This window comes from Monodon monoceros, unplaced genomic scaffold (assembly GCF_005190385.1).
Source record: "Monodon monoceros isolate NGI ecotype Baffin Bay Population unplaced genomic scaffold, NGI_Narwhal_1 Super_Scaffold_5, whole genome shotgun sequence".
In the NCBI taxonomy this organism is placed as follows: Eukaryota; Metazoa; Chordata; class Mammalia; order Artiodactyla; family Monodontidae; genus Monodon; species Monodon monoceros.
The window spans coordinates 113,794,994-113,816,200 of NW_021703782.1; the positions used below are offsets into that span (position 1 = coordinate 113,794,994).

At 58.2% G+C, this 21,207-nt stretch overlaps 1 protein-coding gene across 13 annotated transcripts; it reads right to left on the reverse strand.

Annotated features, from left to right (window-relative positions):
- Positions 1-7: 7 nt before the first annotated feature.
- ADCK5 (aarF domain containing kinase 5) lies at positions 8-16,384 on the reverse strand. 13 transcript variants are annotated; one of them, XM_029202222.1, is made up of 15 exons: positions 16,329-16,384; positions 8,369-8,475; positions 7,735-7,884; positions 2,480-2,555; positions 2,166-2,366; positions 1,936-2,076; positions 1,742-1,855; positions 1,533-1,664; positions 1,381-1,464; positions 1,218-1,299; positions 1,060-1,138; positions 877-968; positions 563-815; positions 357-473; positions 8-272 (listed from the first exon to the last, which is right to left on the reverse strand). In XM_029202222.1, the coding sequence occupies exons 1-15, from the start codon at positions 16,338-16,340 to the stop codon at positions 167-169; spliced, it is 1,746 nt and encodes a 581-aa protein (XP_029058055.1). In that variant the 5' UTR covers positions 16,341-16,384; the 3' UTR covers positions 8-166. The 13 variants fall into 13 exon arrangements, with proteins under 13 accessions (XP_029058055.1, XP_029058062.1, XP_029058061.1 ...); XM_029202229.1 differs by lacking the exon at positions 16,329-16,384 and adding an exon at positions 8,840-13,776; XM_029202228.1 differs by lacking the exon at positions 16,329-16,384 and having other exon boundaries at positions 357-468; positions 8,369-13,786.
- Positions 16,385-21,207: the final 4,823 nt, after the last annotated feature.

A 21,207-nucleotide genomic window follows, 5' to 3' on the forward strand; every position in this document is an offset into this window, starting at 1 on the left:
ACATTTGTTTGATTTGAGAAGAGCATGTGGTCATTTCAGGCCCAACTCCAGGCCACAGTCAGTCACTCCAGTGCCCCCAGGTCTTTCTTAGGCGTCTGTGCCTTGGCCCTGGCCGGCCCCTCAGCCTGCAGTGGGGCAAGCTCTGTGGTCCTCCTGCCGGGGCTCCCTAGATCTCCAGGTACTCGTACAGCCCCTTGGTCTTGGGCATGAGGCCCAGGTGGACCAGGACTCGGACCAGGAGGGCAGTGATCCGCATCGACAGGGTCTCCAGCCTGGGGTGGGGGAATCAAGGGGTCGCAGGTTGGTGGGGGGTGGGACCTGGCTACCCGCCCTTCGGACCCCGCGCGCCTGCTCACCTCAGGGCCACTTCAAACTTGAACGACTCCCAGATGACCCTGATGTGGCGCAGGAGGCTGGCACCATAGGTGTTCTGGCACGTGGCGCTCGCCAGGCGGCTCCAGCCCCGGACTGCGCTGCACAGAGACCACCGACCAACAGGCCGTCAGCCCCGCCTCCTGGCTCCGCCCCCTCCTGTGCGCACGCGCGGGGTGGGGACCAGCACCTCTTGGCCATGAGGAAGTAGCGGTCCACTGGGGCGCCCAGGGCGGTGTTGATGGCGCGCACGGTGTTGAGGTTGCGCAGCACGAGCAGCATGGACCGCGGTAGGGCCTTGAGCACGGCCATGACCTCCTCGAAGTGCTCCCGCGCCATGTCCTGCATGTAGGCCGCCTCCTCACGGCTCAGCAGGTGTGAGCGCCACAGCTGCCCCAGGCGCACAGGCCGCTGCATGAGCACCTCGGAGAACAGGAAGTAGTCTGGGGGGGCCTGAGCCAGGGCTGTGCCCCCTTCCCCGCCTCACACCCACCCCGGCCTCACCTTGCACCCCGAGCTCAGCCGCGTGCGCCTTCATGGCAGCCTCGTCCCTCAGAATGACGGCCCGCCACAGCTGGCACAGGGCTGACCGATCCCTGGGGGGCCCAGCAATGAGCGGGGGGGGGGGGGGGGAGGCCGGCCTGCAGGGCGGGGTGTGCCTACCCAGCCCCCGCACCCCCAGCTTACTTCTCATCCAGGAACTGGTACAGCCCGTGGTCCAGCAGCACCAGCTGTCCCTTCCCATCGGGGCCTTTCCGCACCAGGACTAGGGACAGGGCACGCCGTCTCACACCGCCGCACCCTGACCCCAGACCCAACTCCCACCCCCTGCGGCCTTTGCCTACCATTGCCAGGGTGGGGGTCGGAGTGGACGAAGCCTGTGTAAAATATCTGCTCGGCAAAGGCCTGGATCAGTTTCTCTGCGACCTGGGGACAGGACAGGCCGCAGGCCATCATTCTGGGCCCACAGCACACGCACCCTCCCCCGCCCCGGGCCGCAGCACTCACATCCCGCACTGCCAGCCCCATGGTCTTGATGGCCTCCACGTCGTTGACCTTGCAGCCCTCACAGAATTCCGCCGTCAGCACGCGCTGGGAGAGGACAGGTGCCTCAGCTCAGCAGGCCTGCACATCCCCGCCCAGGAGGGGACCCAGCCCACCTTGCTGGACACGTCCCAGTGCACGCGTGGCACCACGACATAGCGGAAGTGCTGCAGCTCCCGTGCACAGCGCTCGGCATTGCGGCCCTCGTTCTCAAAGTCCAGCTCCTGGGCCAGGGTCCCCTTCAGGTCCTGGGGGCCACATGGGCAGCTGGAGGTCCAGATCAGGAGGCGGCCCACCCCCGGCCCCCTCGGGCCCCCATGGTTACCTGGAGGACCCAGCTGAAGCCGAAGCTGGGGTGCATGAGCTCAACGAGCTGCAGCAGGAGCTCCAGGGTGTGGATGTCGCCGTCGAAGCGGTCCCGCAGGTCGATGTACTGCACCTGCACGGGAGGCTGCAGGGAGGACTGGCCACCGGCGCCCGGGTGCCCCCCGCGGCGCCCCGCGGGGGCCCCGCGTATACCTTCACGGCCACCACGGTGCCGTCGTGCAGCCTGGCGCGGTGCACCTGGGCCAGGCTCGCCGCCGCGATGGGCTGGTAGTCAAACTCCTGGAAGAGCTCGTGGGGCGGGGCCCGGAAGTCTTCGAGGAACAGCTCGTCCACCTGGCAGGACAGCGGGGTGGGGTGGGGGCCATGGCTCGGAGCAGCCTGCGGCCGCTTCCTGCCTCCACGCTCCCGCGAGAAGGGCTCACCTCCCGGAAGCCCCGCGTGAGAGCCCTGTCCTCCAGCACCCGCAGTGTCTTGATGTACTCGGGGGGCAGCAGGTGGTTGAAGGAGCACAGCCCCTGGCCCAGCTTCACGTAGAGGCCCCCGTTGCTGATGGCCCCAGCCACCAGGGCGTCAGCCGCCCGCTGGTGACATGCAGACATCACCTCCAAGTACCCCGGGCTGTTCTGACCACAGGTATAGAGGGAAGGGATGGGGGCGGGCGGGCACCTCCACCTGGGCACCCCCATCCCCGCAGGCCGCAGGCCAGGACCAGCCAGGCCAGGACGCAGGAACAAACCTCCTCCACCCCTCGCAGGACGACATTTGTGCACCACCAGTAGTCCAGGGAGATCTGCAGGCCGACCCTCAAAGACCTGTGGGCACAGGCTGCCCTCAGCCCCAGCGGGCACTCGCCTCAGATCCCCGCCAGCACCCCGGACCGCTGTGAGCACCTGGCGGGGCTGCTGGCCTCTCGGGACTGTGTGGCCAGCAGGTCAGTCTCAGCCGCTGGGCTGTGGACTGGGCATCCTGCATCCACACCACCCCTCAGCCCCTGAACGTGCACCCAGGGGCGCCTGGGACGGGAACGGGGGCCTCGGGCCCTAACAAGCGGGCGTGCTCTTTTCATCCTTTGATAACACTTGTTACACAAGAAAATCCATCCACGAGCTAGCACAGCTGCAATGGCTGCTCCGTCTGTGGACATGCCCTCGCTCAGGCCCCCCTGCACCACTGGTCCTGTCTCCTCTGCACTCCGACTGGAGTGGACAGGAGCCCCTGGGGCTCAAACCCCAGAGCTGGGGCCTGCTCTCCCGGCTGAGGGCACGGCCCTGGGAAGTCCCGCAGGCCCAGGCCTTCTGGTGTGGGCAGGGGTCCTCGCTCACTCCCACGCCCCAGGCTACGGACAAGGCGGCCCTGGGTCTGGAGAGGGGAGGATCCAGGACCAGAATCCAGGCCTCCAGTGCCGCAGACCCCAGCCCCTCAAACCGTCACGAGCAGGGTGTGGGGCTCCTCCTTCTCGGGGCCCCGGTGCAGGCCAAGCCTCCGCCCGCCCCAGCATATCCTGTTCCAGCCCCTCCGCCACGAGGGGCCAGGATGAAAAGGTGGGAAGGAAGAGGCTGCCAGATCCTGCACAGGCTTCCTGCCCTCCCAGCAGCTGTAGAGACCGGTGTCTTAGAGCAATGAGGTCAGCCCAGACTGAGTGCCACGAACTGGGTCTGTCCCACCCACCCCAGCCTGACACAGGAAGCAAACAGGGCTGTCTGTGTGAGGCAGGGTGAGCAAGGAGACAGGATTTCTCTGAGCACCCCGAGACCCAAAGAGGAGCTGCCCTCCTTCCTGAATAATTCGTCCAAAAGCTAATGCAAGGTCTGCACAGGAGTGAGGGTAGGGGTGCAGGTGACGGCAGTGGGGTGATGGCTATACTCGGGGTGGCCTAGCTAATAGGTCAGTAGATTAGGGACAAGGGGAGCCGGGCTTCTCCCAGTTGGAGAAGGAGTTACAGACACAGAAAGGGAGAAAACCAGAATGACCCGTGTGGGAAATGGAAAAGCGGGTTTGCCGTTGATGGCTGGCCACAGAAGCAAACATATGGCCCTGGGCGTGTGTGCTCACAGCCACACACGCGCGCACACCCCCAGCCCTTGTCCACGGAGGAGTCTGGGGCAGACAGCCCAGAGTGGCGAGCACACCGGCATCCTCACCGTGGCCCCCGAGCCCCTGCTCCATCCCGAAGAACCATCGGGAGACTGGCTGCTTCCAAGGCTGAGCCTGGAGTGACTGTGCTGCCAGCTGGAGTAAAATGCTCAAAGGACGGAGGGCATTGGAAGGGTTCCGAGATGCTATCGATAAAAGCCAGACTCACCAGCTCTGCTGTACGTTTGAAACAATTTACAGTCAGATGCTGGAGATTAAAAGAGAAGGGTCAGGGGCTTCCCTGGTGGCTCAGCGGTTAAGAATCCGCCTGCCAATGCAGGGGACACAGGTTTGAGCCCTGGTCTGGGAAGATCCCACATGCCGCAGAGCGACTAAGCCCATGCGCCACAACTACTGAGCCTGCGCTCTAGAGCCCGCATGCTGCAACTACTGAACCCACGTGCCTAGAGCCCATGCTCCACAACAAGAGAAGCCACCGCAATGAGAAGCCCGCACAGCGCAACGAAGAGTAGCCCCTGCTTGCCGCAACTATAGAAAAGCCCGCGCACAGCAACGAAGACCCAACACAGCCAAAAATAAATAAATAAATTTTTTTTTAAAGAGAGAAGGGTGAGGGGGACTTCCCTGGTGCTGCAGCGGTTAAGACTCTGTGCTCCCAATGCGGGGGGCCCGGGTTCCATCCCTGGTCAGGGAACTAGATCCTGCATGCATGCCACAGCTAAGAGTCTGCGTGCCGCAACTAAAGATCCTGTGTGCTGCAACTAAGACCCGGCGCAGCCTAAATAAATAAATAAATATTTAAAATTTAAAAAAAGTGAGAGAAGGGTCCTAAAAGCCAGGTGGAGGGGCTCCTCCTATGAGCCAAACCCAGTCTCAGCAACTACACAGCACTGATGCTGACTGAGAGCAGCCTTCGGAGTAAAATGTCCCCGTCCAGACTGACGCAAGCAAGAGGAAGGAACACGTGGGAGGACAGAGTTTTCCCTTATGGTGGAACACAAGCCCTCAGGGTGGATGGGACGGCTGAGAGGTAGGAATGAGTTCACCCGAGAAGTACTGGGGACGCTAAACTAGCGACAGAGGGGCAAGGGGCACAGGCACCCACATCAAAGGACAAGGGAAGCAAAGAGCGAAACAATGGGACACACTGGGAGTAAACATCAGACAAACCCACATCAGGGCTCGGCAAAATTTTTCTTGAAAACGTTAGACAATAAATACTTTGGGTCTTAGGGGCAGCCTCAGGAGGGCGAGGGGGGCGTGGCTGCCGCTCCAAGGAGCTCTATTTATAGAACAGGCAGCACCTCTGACCCTTGTATTTGGCACAGGGCCAGAGTCTGCTGACCCCTGTTGTACAATATTATGGCCTATCTGCCCACAAACACGCCAAGGTCATCATGTGACGAAGAATTAACGTTACCCAGCTCCTGGGAGGTGCCTCTAAACCCATGAGATTTCCTGAGTGACGGCAGCATCGGAGCCGCATAACAGCCTTGACGGTTCACACCAGGGAGGGGCTCTGCCAGCCAGAAAGGACAACCACGGGATTAGAGTTCAGGGTCTTCAATCAATCAGGGCTATGAGATGAAACTCTGGACACCAAAGCTTGGGGGTGACCCACGTGTACTGTCAGAGGGGGATGAGAGGCGGGGGATGTGTCGGAGGACATGAAGTTCTGAGGCTAGGACCCTCCCAGACCTCACCTCACCCTGGGCATCTCTTCCTTTTGCTGATTCCGACTTTATCTTTCTGCTAAGATAACACCATAATCATAAGTACAGTATCTCCTGAGTTGTCCTAGGAAACTATCAAAACTGAGGGAGTCTGTGGGGACCCCCCCAATTTGTAGCCAGTGGTTTGAGGTGAGGGAACCCATGGGGACGCTGGAACCTGCAGCTGGTGTCAGACGCCCTGGGCAAGTGGGGGTCTGGGGGGCCATGCCCTGACCTCGAGTTTAGCCATGAGAGCTGAGGAGACAATTAGGACTCTTCCAGACTGGAGACTGACATGGGCCCAGGTGGGGTCCTGGGGCTGAAAAGGTTGTTACTGGGGCACCTGGTAACACAGGGTCTGAGGGTTAGAGGGTCACAATGTGTCAGTTTCCCGATTGTGGCTGTGGAGGAGAATGTCCTTGTTTAGGAAATAACTCAAGGTTTCAGGGGTAATGGGGCAAGTTGACAACTTATTTGTCAATGTTTCAAAAAGAAGAGTTCTTTTATGTTATCAGTCCAACTTCTTTGGACATTTGAAATTGTGTCCAAAAAAAGCCCACAGGATTTTTAAAAGTTAAAATTAAGTAAGGGGTGGGGGCAGAAATGGACCCCGATGCCACCCTCCACCACCCCAGCCCCTGTGAGTGAGCCTGGGCGTGTGTGGTACATTCTGGTCTCCCCTCCCACAACAGGATGAGCCCCGCTGCCCTTGGGCGAGCTGGTCCTGAATTACTCACCACCCACGCTCCTTCCTTGGGCTCCTGCACGTACGTTGCCCTGTTACCCAGGACGCGCTGTGGGCCCCGAGGTCTCCAGAGGCCCCATGGTCACCCTGCGCCCAGCCAGGGGTGCTCCATCAGGCCTGCCTGTCCTGGCAACTGTTAGGGCTGAGAGCTGACGAGACCGCACAGATTGTTGGGAAAATAGCTCTAGCTCAGCCTCTGAAAGCAAGCTGTGAAAATACCCTTTTCAGGAGGGAAGTGGAGAAGGCAGGGGTATACTGAGTCTGCCACGGGGTATCTAGTGCTGGGAAACAGCAGCGCATACGCAGCAGCCGAAGGTGAGATGGCCCAGACCTGCTCAGCGTGATCTTCAGAGCCAGGCTGCTTGGGGACAGTCCCCACCGGTCCTGTGCGGTCCCTCATGGTGGAAAGCCACAGGAGAGCCAACCCCAGGCTCTGCCCTCATCAATCTCTAGGCTGTAGAGACTGGGAAACCCTGCAGGACACAGAGGCCACTGCCTAGAACCTGCCCAGGAGGGCAACTGGGAGCTCCAGGCAAACCCATCAAACCACCACCCTGGAAGACGGCGTGGGTACAGCCGCTGCCAGCGAGCTGAAGACAGAAGGCCTTGTTTCATCCCGAAGATGGAATGAGGTAAAGCGTTTGGCCATCTGCCCACCTATGGCTGCCACTGGGGTAAATTTCAGCAAAGCTTCGGCCAAGTGCCCCAAGTCCTTGGCATCCTGAGCCTGCCCTGGGAAACCGACCCAGGCTCCCAAAGGGCAGCAGGAGCTCAGAGCTGGCAGAGCAGGACACTTGCAGCGGCCTCCTCAACCAAGGTCTCACGTGAGCCCCCTCCCCAGGCAATCGTGCACCCCCAGTCCAACCATGGGTTTGGGTAAGCTGAAGTTTCACTCAGTGCCAAGAACTAGCTCTCAAGACCCTGTGGCTGTAGGAATTCCTGGATCTGACTGGAGCAGGAATGCCTGCTCAAGCTGCTCCAATGGGAAGACCGCCCCACACCCCCAGAATCCTGCCCCGGGAGATACAGGAGTATGAGAGACCCTTCTGCTTAAGGCGCCCTGGACGCCAATGACCAACAAGGCCCGTCACTAGTCCAGGACACCGGGAGCGGAGGCGAGAGGCAGTCCTCCCCTGTGAGCCGCCCCCCGTGAGCCCCAAACTCTCCGTCTGGATATGCCAACCCTCCTTGGGAGTGGTGGGCAGCCCGAAGGGAGATGGGGCGGAGGCCTGAGGTGGGGTCTGCGGAGGCCGTGCCCAGCGTGGATGGCGTGGGCCCCGCAGCGCTCGGCTGCCCCAGTGGGCAGCACAAGAGATCCCTGGAAGGCAGCTTCAGAGTTCCCAGCAAAACCCTGCTGCCCCTCCCAGCCCCCGCACAAGGCCCCGCACGCCTGAGGACGGGACGCAGTGGGGAGAAGCCGCCACCTTGTCGGCCCCCTACCTGCTGAAGCGCCCGATGCCGTCCACCACGAGCCGCATCCGCCTCCTCTCCTGTGGCTCAGCCATGAGGTACCTCGCCCCGAGGAGCAGGGGCACCCCCAGCACCGTGGCGGAGAGTGCCTTCTTCCACAGGGGCTGCGGTCTCGAGGGCCTGGAAGACGACAGGCGCATGGCCTGGGTTACTTCCCGTCTGCCCCGGCCCCTCCGGCCTTGGCTCTCCGGGCCCAGCCCACAGCCGCTGCAGCCTCACCAGGACCTCGGCAGGCAGCACCGACTCCGGACGCCTGTGTGGTCACCGCAGTACTCTCTGACCTCCGGGTCCGAGTCACCTCGCCTGAGCCCCACAGCCCCCCAGACCCCAGGGCTCCAAGCGGGCTCCATCCTGCCCGCTGCCCACTCGGCCCTCCAACCCCTTGCTCCCGCTCTCGCTCTGGCCCGCCCTCCCCCACTCTCTGAGCCCACAGCTCTGGCCGAGGCCCAGGCCAGGACCCTGACGGTGGGGCGGCCAGCGCACTGCACGTGGGAGCAGGTGCGTCCCGTCTTGCGGGTGGCGTAGAGAAGGCACGGCCCCCCAACGGAGGTCGCCCCTCCTGATGAGGGGCACATGCCCTGGAGGGTGCCCGTGGCCAACTCACCACCTTGCAGGCGGTGCCCCGAGGTTTCTCTTGAAGAAGGCAGTGGGGGATGGCCAGGGCTTCAGCCTGCCCTGCAGCAGGGCCGAGTGGAAGTGGCAGAGCTGGGACTGCGAAGTGAGCAGAGGGCACAGGGTTGGCGGCGGGAACATGCCCCCCCGGCCTTACACAGGCAGGGACCACCACCACCCCCCCCAGACACGTCACTGAAGAGCACTGGTGCTTCCTGGGCCCTCGCGTGTCTGACGTGGGGAGGCAGAGACTCCGCCGGGTTAAGAGCAAGGCTCTCAGGGAAGGTAAGGGAAGGCTACGTGCATCTGCACATGGGCGTCCTCCTCGGAAGCCGCTCCGCAGGCCACTGGAAGCGCGCCTCGGGCCTGCCCCTAGCACTCTGCTGGGCCCTGAGAGCCCTCGTCTCCTACTTCCCGCTGCTAAGAACAGCGGCCTCCCAAGGAAGGGTCGAGAATGCCTCACCACACGATCAGAAAGGAGGCAGAGGGCCTCGGGGTGGTGCCTGCTCCGAAAGCCAACGAGGGCACAGGGAACCTGTGCTTGCTGAGCCCCCGGCAGTCAGACCTGGAAAGCTTCTGCCTGGAGGAGGGAGGGACAGGTAGAGAAGCAAAGTGCCAGGGAGACAGGCCGACATGCTGCGCTGTCTCAGGGGCCACGGAAGAAACATCGCGGCTCCTCTACCCTCACTGGCAGCCTTGGTCTCCCAATCTTATTTGAGTAAGACCTTAAAGAGTTCCTCAACCACAGACTCCCCAACTCTAAATTCTCAGTTTTTAGGGAAAAAAAAGATTGTGCAAAGTAAGTCATAGCCCACAACACAGACGTTAACACTATTATCATGAACATTAGTATTATTATTATGGGCCAAATAGGGAACTGACTTTCCAATCACTTTCTGGCCAAAGCACACAGCCCTGAAGGCGATTTCGAGGATGCAGAACAACACAAAAGTCAAAGGAAAAGGTCCATGACCTGCCGTCCCAAGAGGAGACAGGACAGGAAATTCCACCCCATAAGGCCACACACAGCAAGGGCAGATCCTCAAGGAAGGCCCCGCAAAGGCAAGAAGGCAGTGGCGAGTGGACTCGGGCATGCAGAGCCCCAGGCCTTCCGTGCCAGAGGGCGGCCCAGCCTGCTGTCCACCCCGCTGCCCCCCTACCTGGCCCACACGACCTGACCTGGGGCATGGCACACACAGCGGCTGCAGGCTGGGGCCCCAGTCACCTCCCACCTCACAGATGACAAGGGTTTGTGGTGCCAGCAGGCGTGGGGGGCGCTCCACACCGGGCCTCCCCCTCAGGCAGCCCTGCCTGGCTGCCCGGCGCTGCCTGCTCTCTGCGAGGTGTCCAGACCCCTCCCTCTACCCCACACACCCACCAAACACACCCTGCCCGTGAGGGGCCACGTGCGACCAAGGACCACAGGCAGAACGCTCCTGCCCGCATCCCTGCTGCCCTCCTCTGGCTCTGGCCCCGTCTCCGGCAGGCCCGCCTTCCCCCACTCTCTGAGCCCACAGCCCTGGCTGTGTCCCAGGCCAGACCCTAGCGGTGGGGCCTGCGCACCGCACGCAGGGGCAGCACCAGGCGAGGGGGCGTCAGGGACCCTGCGGCCTGGCAGCAAGTGGGTCTTCCACCCGGACACTGGAGGGTGTTGCTGGGGAGGAGACAGGCCCGTGCGGCTTGTGACTGGAGAACATAATGTGTGGTCAGAGGTGGGGAGGGGCGCCCAGACAGAAAAGGGTGGGCAGTAAAGTGAGCTGTAGCGGGGGCCGGTGGGGGGGGAGCGGTGTCCCAGGGTTTTCATGCAGGGAGGGGGCGTACGCTGGAGTGGTCAGCCTGGGAGGGGGCTGGAGCCCGAGGCGGAGCTGTGGCCTGGGGGCGGGGTGGGGTAGGTTCAGGGCCAGCGTGAGGAACCAGGCAAGACGGCCGAGGCCGGGACGCCCCGCACACCAGCTGCCTGCTCCTCTGGCCAGCGAGCGTTCTGCTGCGATTCTGGTCTTCTCAGCGAGATCACGAGCCCACGGAATAAGAAATGACAACAGCCAGCAGCTACCAGCCCTGGGGCTCCTCGTTCGTCATCAGTGACCCTGAGAATTCCCAAGCCTGGGGTGTCTCTAAACAGCAGCCCCGCCTCTCCAGAAAGCCATTAGCATCCACGCATTGAGAACTACTGGTGCCCGGCACTGTCATTGATCAGTTTTCTCTACTTCTGTAAATATTTGCAATTTTTCCTTACAAGTTAAGAAAAAAAGTCACGAGAAAAAACGTGGGATGACTTTGCACCAAGTGCAAAGCATGAACCCTGACTAAACCTCAATCTTCAAGAAAGCACCTATGAAACATTTGAGGGACCCCAGACACCAGGGAGCACAAAAATTACGATTTTTAGGCATGACGGTTACTGTGGCTACATAATATCCTTGTTTAGGGGATGCACACTGAAGTATTTAGAGATTATGTGTCAAAATGTCTGTGACTTACTTTCAAATGATCCAACAACAACAAAATATATATTTTCATATAGAAATAGACCCACTAGGGCAAGATGTTAATAATGGGTAGATCTAGGTGGTGGCATCTGGATAATTAACTCTCTGGGACCACGCTGTCAGCTTGTCCCTATGTGTAAATGTTTTCATGATCAAAGGTGCAATGCATCTGCTATACTCTCAGAGTCCTATCAGGAAGGCGGCATGTGGAAGGCGAGGTAGCTGGTACAGGACAGGCAGACCTGGCACTGTCTGGAGACACTCCTAGTTGTCACAACTTGGGGGAGGGGTGCTCCTGGCATGTAGGGGGTAGAGGCCAGGGACACCACTCAACACCAGACACTGGAAGGCCCCACCCCAGAGACTCAAGCAGAACCTGGAGCCAGACTTCTGGGGCTGGAGCTGGAATCTGGGCTCCAGCACTTACCAGTCATGCAGCATGGGTAAGTGCCTTCCCTCTGTGCCTCAGTTTCCCTGTCTGTAAGGTGGGGACTGCTGTACTGCTGAAGTGAGGGTGAGTGAGCTGACATCTGCAAAGCCCTCGAGCAATGTCCAGCCCAGCGTGCAGGGCAGGCGGAGGCACACGCTGAAGCTACCTGCCGCTAGGCCCTCCTCACTGCACTAAGCTGCCCGCTGGTCCCCAGTGCCCTAACCCTCCTCCCAACAACCCTGCCCCCCTTGCTCTGCAGACCACCCCACCTAACAAGAAGGACGTATTTGCTGGGTTGAACTGAACTATTTATATTGTATTTATTTATTTGGTTGCACCAGGTCTTAATTGCAGCAGGTGGGTTCCTTAGTTGCAGCTCCAGGGCTCCTTAGTTGTGGCATGCATGTGGGATCTAGTCCCCTGACCAGGGATCGAACCCAGGCCCCCTGCATTCGGAGCATGGAGTTTTATTCACTGCGCCACCAGGGAAGTCCAACTATTTATATTGAAAGATCGTCAGCTGCCCCCTGCTTTTTCAGAAGGAAAAAAGGGTTTGTTTAGCCCAGAAGAGAGACTACAGATCCTCCTCGACTTACGATGGGGTTAGGGTTAGGGTTAGACCCACTGCAAGCTGAGAACATCATTAAGTCGAAAATGCATTTAATACACTGAACCTAACGAACGTCACAGCTGAGACTGGCCTTCCTGAAACGTGCTCACAACACTCACATTAGCCTACAAGTGGGCGAAACCATCTAGCACAAAGCCTGTTTTATACTAAAATGTGGACTATCTCATGTAATTGATTGAAAGTGAATATAGAACGGCTGTCAGGGCACCGCTGTGCACCCTTGTGACCTCGGGGCTGCTGGGGAGCTGCGGCTGCCACTGCCCAGCACCAGGAGAGAGTATCCACCCTGCATCGCTGGTCCAGGAAAAGATCAAAATTCAAAATTCGAAGCATGGTTTCTACTGAATGTGTATCACTTTTGCAGCACCATAAAGTTGAAAAATCGTAAGTCAAACCATCATGAGTCAGGGACCAACTTATGAAAAGCTTGGAGTAGATTATATACAGATATGAGGAAATGCTCAGCTACTGGAGTGGACGGGCAGCAGAGTGGGCCTCGCTGCAAAGTCCCATGGGGACTGCACCCTGAGACAGAGAAGGAAAATGGCCAAAGCTGATTGATAATGATTACATTCAGAAGGAAAGAAAGGACAGGTCCACGAGTTATTCGAGCCAACGTGCCAACGACCTGGAGGGGCAGAGTCAAGAGGCTGCGGGCGCCAACACTGAGGTGAGGGCTGGCAGGGGCTGTCACTCCCAGAGCCCGGGCACAGCTGCTCCAAGACCACGGCTGGACCCAGCATCACACCTCCTCCCCCAGAGGCCCCGCACACGTGGTCTGCGTATGTCTGACTTAGAAGCAGCAGAAGACTGCGGGCGAGGAGGGCGCCCCTGAGAGAGGGCTCACCCTCCAAGCCCTGCCGCCTGGGGAAAGACCAGAGTCCATCAGGGAGACCCTGAGGGGCACACGATGAGGACACCCCAGAGGAGAAGTGTGTGCAGCCCCAGCCGGTTTTCTGGTGACCCCAGTGGAAAGGCACAGAACTCAGCACCCTCGTGCTGACGGGGTGCCGTGGAGTCGGGCAGAGCCCACGAGGGCCGAGCGCTGCGCTGCAGCAACACAGGCCCAGCCCGCAAGCCTCACCAACCTTTACCCTCTGCCTGGGGGCGACTCCCCGCTGACACCTTGCCAGGCTGGAAAGGTGAAACATGGTAGAAATAAAGTACCTCGCTCAGGGTCTGACACCTAACAGGTGTTCAACAAAAGGTGGGCATTTCTGACGGTGGGACTTTCACACATATTTCCTCACGTGGTCCACAGCAGAAATGCCTGGTGAATCTGGGGGTGGAGCCCAAGTCAAACCGCTGCCCCAGTCGTCACCCTTTCCTTCCCCAGGTGGCAGGTCCTGACAGCCACAGGGCGGAGCACACTGTCCCCCTGAGCCATTAGTAGGAAGGGTCTGGTGAGGAAAAGTCAAGTCACCTAACTGACAAATAAGTTGACAAATCACGATCATATTAAAACCTACAGTTCTTTTACAGGAGGATGCTGAACCTGAATCATCTAAGGCACGGGGCCCCAGCTGCGCCCGCAGCCTCCTAACGTCTATCCACCAGCAGCAGGGGCTCTGGTAGGGAAGCTGAGGACCAGAGTCCACAGCCTCCGAACACACGGCCGATGCAGAGGGGGCACGGCCAGAAAAGTAACCGCCCCTGACCACAGTCCCCGTAACAGTTTTCTGTTGTTTTCTGAGAAGCCACCACTGCAGCAGCTCTGGCTGCAGCTCATCATTCCCAGCACTGACTCCTCACTCACTCTCCTGGGATAAACATCCCTCTGGCAGACCTTGGAGAGCCGCGCAGAGCCTGGCCAGGCCTGCTCCCCGGGCTGCCCTTCTGCCTAGAAGGCCCTTCCCCCACCCTGATTCACCACGGTTACCATCCCCCCCCCCATCCCTCTCCCACTGTCCTTATCACACAGGACTGTGCCTGGTAGTTCGCGGTCTTTCTCTCCACCAGCCTGAGGAGGGCCCACCAGTCAATCATCTCTGTACTTCGACTAGCCCTGTGCTTTCTAAGATAAAGCAGGAACTCCATGAATGCTCGCTGAATTAAGATAAACGGTGAATGAGCCAGAACCCCACACGGCCCAAGCGAGGATGTCACTGAGCAACAGGGCGAAGGCCACGGTCAGGCGAGAGACAGCCCCAGCCCCGACCGCAGCCTGGCCCTGGGCCGGCCTCCAAGGATGAGGCCTCCTGCTGACGACGCCAGAGTGCCCACAGGGCCCCCAGTGTGCCTGGCTCATCCCAGCCGGGGTGCCCAGCGACTCCCCAAATGTCCCCATCACAGAGGAGACATCCCTGAAGCCCAACGAGGTCACGTAGCTATAAATGTGGGGCAGAGCCCGCAGCCAGACCTTCCAAGAACCAGTCTGGCACAGTTTCCACCACATCACACGTAACCCAAACCATACCCAGAGCTCAGGCACCAGAGCATGGCAGGAAACATGTATAGAGAGGGCTGTGGGTCCCCAGGCACACTCCCGCACACCGTGCCTTCTCACCAGGGTGACCACGCACGCAGCTATCCTGGGGCGGTCCTGGCTTATAGGGGTTGTCCCAGCACCCCTCTCACTCCAAAAGCCTCCCAGCTGGGACAAGATGAGATGGGCCTCCTCTACCCCAGCCTCTAGCGCTTTCTTAAGAGTGCCTGAACAGTCGGTCAGCAGAAACAGAGTGCCCATCTGGAACTCAGCTAACAATCTACAAAGTAGCAGAAAGAGCTCGAGTAGTAACACTCGGATAGATACTACAACCCTCACAAACTTTGTGTGCACTTCAACACAGCACTCATGTCTTAGGCACAAGCTGAGTTGTCTGTTTTTCTAACACACGATTGATTAGACACAGCAGATTAGAAGGAAGGTGAAAGGTCACTGCAGGATAAACCAGCCCCCAGCCAACTGCTGAGTCTCATGAGGCCTGAAACAGAGAAACTACAAAGAGGTGACAAGAACCTGGGCAGTCTAATGGTGAGGTCAACAGCCCTACGCCCACACCAGGAGAGGAAGCCAAAGCACAGAAACGTTCTCATGGTTAGGAAGAGAGAGACTGCGAATCTGGGCCCAGAAGAGGTGGCGGAGGTGACCATGAATGCCCTGTCCTTTTCTTTTCCAAGGGTCTGTGACCTTCTCAACACCAGTCAGGACTTAGAAGGCTACTGGGCCCTGCTCCACTTACTGGTCATGGGCATCTCCTCATCAGGGGCTAAAGCTGCCTGGAGGATTGAGTGAACTGACTGTGTGAAGCAGCTTTATAAACTATAAAAAGATAAGTAAACTATAAAAGACCAACTCAGCGTCTCTCTGCCTCTCAGACTTACTCTCAGACTGCTTCACCATCTCAGCCCATAAAACACCCCTATGTAACGGAGCTGCTCACTGCCAGCCACAAAAGGTAATGGGCGTTTATTTGTATTAATACCTAAACCCACAAGGCTAGGCTTATTAGAAAAAGACAAGGTCTACAGAAAATTCCAATTTGAAACGGTGATGAGCCCCCCTCAGTCTCTTCAGCTCTAAACCAACCACAGGAAAAAAGGGCTAGATTCCTGGGGAGGGAGTGGCTAAGATCTGGGTCAATGACTATGACACCCGGTTTGAAAGGTGCTAATCCAAACTGCAGAGACGCGATAAAACGGGGAGGCCCGACCAGGAGAAAAACTGAAAAGTCAGCTGCCACGTTCAGGATCAAAAGAAGCTTGAGCTAGGAGGGCAGCCCAGGGCCAGGCAGAAGCCTAGGAAGGCCTGAGAGGGGCTTTCGGAGACAGGGTGGGAGGAGGAGTGGCTCTGCGCCCCTCCCAGCCCCCAAAGTCCTCTGTCTCCCCAGAAGCAGGGGGGCAGCTGTCAGCCCAGGGTGACCCAGGGCGTGGGGGTTGGTGACCAGGCGAAAAGGGTGCCCAAGGGAGCAGGTAGAAGGAAAGACGGGGGATCCGGTCTGGGATTCTGGCAGAGTCTGCAGCAGCGACGGGTCTAAGGGAGACACGGGGCGGGAGGAGGGGTCAGGCGCTGGGCAGTCGCCTCGGGACAGTGTCTCCCTGGGGAGGGGAGCCCGTGAGGGGACTAGAGGGTCATCCCTCGCGGGGCTGGAGAGGCTTTGGAGAGGCCGCCTCTGAGACAAGGCTCCACCAGGGAGAACGTGCTCCTGAGGAGAAGGGGGGCTGTGGGGTGCGTCGGGAAGGCAGCCTCTCCAGCGGGCCCCTAAGTGGCTCCCGGCATCTCCCCACAGGGCCTGGGGGCTGAAGTGGGGGCCCGAAGGACAGGACGCCTGAGGGCTGTGACGGGCTCCTCCTAGAGCCCTGAGGGTCCCTGTCGGGCGAGAGGACCTCTGGGGGCAGGGTCTCGGGGCCCTGCGGGTCCCGGCCGGGCCGCGGGAGGGGCGCGGGCGCGCGGGGGGCTCACAGGTCTCCACATCTTCGGGGCCGCAGCTCCGCTCCCGCTGGCCGCACGCTCGCGTCGCCGGCCCAGCAGTCCCTGCGGGCGGGGCGCAGTGCGCACGCGCGCACCGCCCCAGTGAGCGGGAACTGGAGGCCATGCCCCGAGCGGGCCCGCGGCCGCGGCCGAGCAGCACCCCCTGGCGGCCCCCGGCGACCTAGCTTTAGGGCAAGGACCGGCCCTCGTGAAGGCTGAGGACCGCGGCGAGTCCCTCCGGCCGGCACGCCATCGGTTCCTGCCGCTGGTGTCTTTTCCCACCCCCGATAGAAGTGAGGCTCGGGGAGGTCAGCTCACCTGTTGCCCAGGAGCTCACAGAACGGGCGGAAGCTGAGAGAGAGAAGGGACCCCACTAGGAGGTCAGCGCCGAGGGCTGGAGCTGGACCTGGGGAGGGGGAGGGGCGGCCAGTCCGGCCCAGCACTTCCGTGCCACGGATTAGGGTGAATCTCTCTAACTGCTCAAGCCTCATTTTCCTCGCTGCAAAATGAGGTCATAAGTCACAAGCTAATAGAGCTCCCTATCCATGCAATGCCTGCTGTTCACCTGGATCTACGCCACTGATGTGAGCACCTGCTGTGTGCGGGTGGGCGGCCGGGGAGGTGGACACTCAGTAACCACGCCGTGAACAGTGCGCACAGGGGAGGCAAGGCCCGCGGAGAAAGCTTCTGCCTCCGTCACTGGCCTGCCAGCCTCTCCCGCCCCTCCTCTCCTGCCGCCCTCTGGGAGGGCAGGGCCCGTCCTCTCTGCTCAATGGCCCTCCCAGCTGATGCCAAACCTTCTCTCCCCTCCCCTCGCCTGCTTCCCTGTCACCCTGACAGGTAGCACCCACTCGCTCAGGTTCTCTCCTCTGGCCGCCGCGGCCCCCTTTCCGAGGTTCCACCAGCCCCTGGTCCCACTCCGCATAACTTCTTCAAGGGCAGATCCACCAGCCAGCCACGTGCTAACCTCTGCGAAGCTCACGCCTTCAGGGTCGGGGACAGGGGTTTGTCCCGAGTGCTCCTGTGGCCTGGCCATTCTGCAGTGGATGCCCTGGGCCTCGTGTCCCCTACCCCACACGTACTAGGACCCCACCTTCACACTGATGCCTCAGGAAGCTTTCTCCTTGAAGTCTGGTCCCACCTGGCGGTTCTCCTGTCAGTCCCTTCTCCTCCCACGTGGCCCCTCCCTCTCCCACGTGGCCCCTCCCCTCCCACATGACCCCTCCCCCCTCACATGGCTCCTCCTCCCAATGGTGCCTGCTCGTTTGGGTATCCCTGGGCCCAGGCAGGCCTGTGCCTCCTTCCTTCCCTTCTGCTACGATGTACCTCAATGTCCTGAATCACCTCGTTCCCATTGTCCCCAGTGTAACAAATGCTGGGCTCCATACCCTGGCTGAATACAGATGGCTGTATTCAGGCACTGATTTTTTGCCTGCCTTGCCAGGAGGACAAGAATGTGGCCTCTCATCTCCACTGCTGTGTCCTAGTGTCCAGGCCAGGGCCTGACAGAGTGGATCTGGAGCCCCTCCCAGGGCCAGGCTTTCCGGAAAGTTTCCAGTTGTACACATTGGACCTCCCCACCTAACCCCATAACATTTAATGAACCAGTTCCAGGAGATAGGGTAGGTGTAGCTGACACAGGAATGCCTCCAGGACATCTGAGAAGGGACAAAAGCAAGGTGCAAGGTAGCAGGATGAGCTGACCGGGTACTCAGGTACAGATGGCACTGGAAGCCTGGGCCATCAACTGCCCTGGGCTGGGAATGGGGGTGGGAGGAGGGTTTATAGCTGTTTCCCAGCCCCCAGATGAACAAAGGAATGAACTCTGACCTATTTCCACATCAGAGGACCCTGGTACTAGCTTGGGCTCCCACCAGGGCTGAGGGCTGCAGGTCCTCCCTCTGCATGGCAGGACACAAGCCCCTGGACTGAATCAGGGGTACCCCACCCCTGGTGGTGCTGTATGGGGTCAGTTCCCTCAGACTGGGACTGCTGGGCCCCAGGGGCACCAAGGAAACCTTCCCGCAGTGACCACCACTCCCGTTCTACTCACACCCCAGACACAGTCTCCTCCAGTCTCCCCCAGTGGATCCCCCACCCCCAAGCATATCTGCACAATCTCCCAGCACCCTGTGTTTCCAGGGCCTTGAATCTTCAAGCTGCCCTTAAAGAAAAAGAGTGCAGGTGTACATTAAGAAGCACGACACACAGACATGATGGGAACAACGTTCCCCCAAAAGGTTTGTCCAAGTTCTAACCTCTGGGATCTGTGATGTGACTTTCTTTGGAAATAGGGTTGTTACAGATGTAATTAAGTTAAGGCTCCCTAGTTGAGATCATCCTGAATGAGGATGGGCTCTAAATCCAATGACTGGTGTACTTACATGAGAAGGGAGAAGGAGATCTGAGACACAGAGGAAAAGTCCATGTGAAGACAGAGGCAAAGATTGTGGATGTGGCCACAAGCCAAGGGACACCGAGGATGGCTGGCACCACCAGAAGCTGGACGGGAGCCTGGAACAGATCCTCCCGACAGCCCTCAGAAGGAACCAACCCTGCCAACATCTTGATTCCAGACTTCTGACTTCTAGCACTGCGATAGAATAAATTTCTGTTGTTTTAAGACACCAGATTTGTGGTAATTTGTTCCAACAGTCCTAGAAAACTAGTAGTGTGTCAAAGGTTTACTTAACTCATTAACTAATGAGAGAACCAGGAAAGGGGTTACAAATTCAAAAAAAGAGGTTCGAAAACCACAAATTTGTATGGAGTAAAGGAATGCTAAAATAAACTTTAAAATAGATGGAGATCGGCTTTTTTCACAGGAAAAATACAAGTGAACCTCTACTGGACCAAATGTATTTGCATGTCTATAAAAAGGAAGTATTTTCGTTGCTGTTGGTCACTGGCAATTTACAGAGCTATAAAATAGCTCACAGACAATGAATGGCAGGGACCCGACGAAGTCAGAATCGGACAACCCGGAAGGGCACGCGCTAAACAACACTGGAGATGCCAGCATGATACTTTTTTTTTTTTTAAGTAAGACATTTCTATATTGCTTGTTTTTGTTTTTTTTAAATATACTTTATTTATTTAATTTTGGCTGCATTGGGTCTTTGTTGCTGCACGCAGGCTTTCTCTAGCTGCGGCGAGCGGGGGCTACTCTTCGTTGAGGTGCGCGGGCCTCGCATTGCGATGGCCTCTCCTGTTGCGGAGCACGAGCTCGAGGCGCACGGGCTTCAGTAGTTGTGGCACGCAGGCTCTGTAGTTGTGGTGCACTGGCTTAGTTGCTCCGCGGCATGTGGGATCTTCCCTGACCAGGGCTTGAACCCGTGTCCCCTGCACTGGCAGGCAGATTCTTAACCACTGCATCACCAGGGAAGCCCGCAGGTGTCATTTTAAAAGGCTGCGTTTCAGTTTACAAAAAGAGTCTACTAAATGACTATGGGTTACAGATAGCTTGAGGAGAGAGAAAGGGCTTCTTTACGTACCGTACCCAGTGTTAAAAAGAAAGCCACAGCCCGCAAAGGGAATCACTTATGCTCGGCCAGGCCACTAAACCAGGGCTTAACACCAACCCTCACTGAAGCTTCAACCTCCCCCAGAAATGCAGTCTTAACTGGTCAGTCAGGAATTCTCTGGTCGGCACCAATGAGGTTACCTGCCACATGGGCCCTCTCCACCCACAGAGGAAGAGGAAGTCATCCGCCACAATGACCCCTTCCATCCTCATAAGTAGGTGACCTAAGCCTGACATCGTCTTTTTTGTTCATGAGTTTTTTGTCTTGCTTTTAAAAATCTTCCCCTTTCTGGAGCCCTTTGGAACTCCCCTATACTTGCTGGATGGCATGCTGCCCAATTCATTAATTGGTCAGTAACACCAATTAGACCTTCAAATTTTAGTTGGTTGAATTTTTGTTTTTTAATACCAGGAAACAGAGCATTGAAACAACATCAGTGGTGTTCACGCAAATGACCACGGAAGCATTTCCCTCACCTGCTCACGCCGTCCTGTTATCAGTTTCTGGTTAGCTGGGTTTGGGGTGAGCAGTCCAAAGCATGGGCTTCTTCTCCATGAGAGGCTGGAAATGGGGAATCCGCCTCGAGGTATCCAAAGGTCATCCGAATGTCCATCCTCGGATAGGTCAATAGTTTGAAGGACATGGTCCCAACTTTTTCTCAGGGACTCTGGGGCTATCCTCCATTGAAGGCTCAGTCTTTCTCCTGTGGCTGATGGCAAAGCCTCAGGTGAAACAAAAGATGAGAGACTCAGTGGGTGTGGCTAATTTACTACCTAACATTTTCAAATGTAGGAGGTCTGATGAGGGTCAAAATAAGAACGATGCAACTGACAGAAAAATTTGGTTGTTTCTGTGACATGCAAAGATAGTAAAACAAATTTAAAAAAATTTTTTGGCCGCGTGGCACGTGCAGTCTTAGCTCCCTGACCAGGGATCGAACCCACACTCCCTGCATCGGAAGCACGGAGTCTTAACCACTGGACTGCCAGGGAAGTCCCCAGTAAAACCAATTATTAAAAAACTTAGACAAAGAGTCCAGGCGGCTAGTGCTTAAAGGGCCCCAACCCCCCGAAGGCTTCCAGGGAAAGGTTTCTAAAAACAGGGTGAGGGACAGGGTTGTGCGGTGAGTGGTCAGCTTGTGGACATTCTCCTGATTGGCTGGTAGTGAGGTAACCGGGAGTCAACGTCATCAACTTTCTGGTTCCAACTGGTCTGAGGTCTACGGGCTTGTGGGCAGCAGACAGTTAACTTCTTCCAGCTGGTGTGGGTTTCAGCATCTGTAGACCAGCTCAAGGTCATGGTTCAGAAGAGTCTCTACGGTCCTTGAGGGGGAACTGAAGGACAGG

Coding starts and splice junctions, on each gene's coding strand:
- ADCK5 (XM_029202221.1), bottom strand. CDS start 8,517: ATGTTCCCGCCGCCAACCCTGTGCCCTCTGCTCACTTCGCAGTCCCAG. Junction 2,367..2,479: donor TCCTGCGAGGGGTGGAGGAG/GTTTGTTCCTGC, acceptor ACCTGTGGTCAG/AACAGCCCGGGGTACTTGGA. Junction 1,856..1,935: donor GCACCGTGGTGGCCGTGAAG/GTATACGCGGGG, acceptor CCTCCCGTGCAG/GTGCAGTACATCGACCTGCG.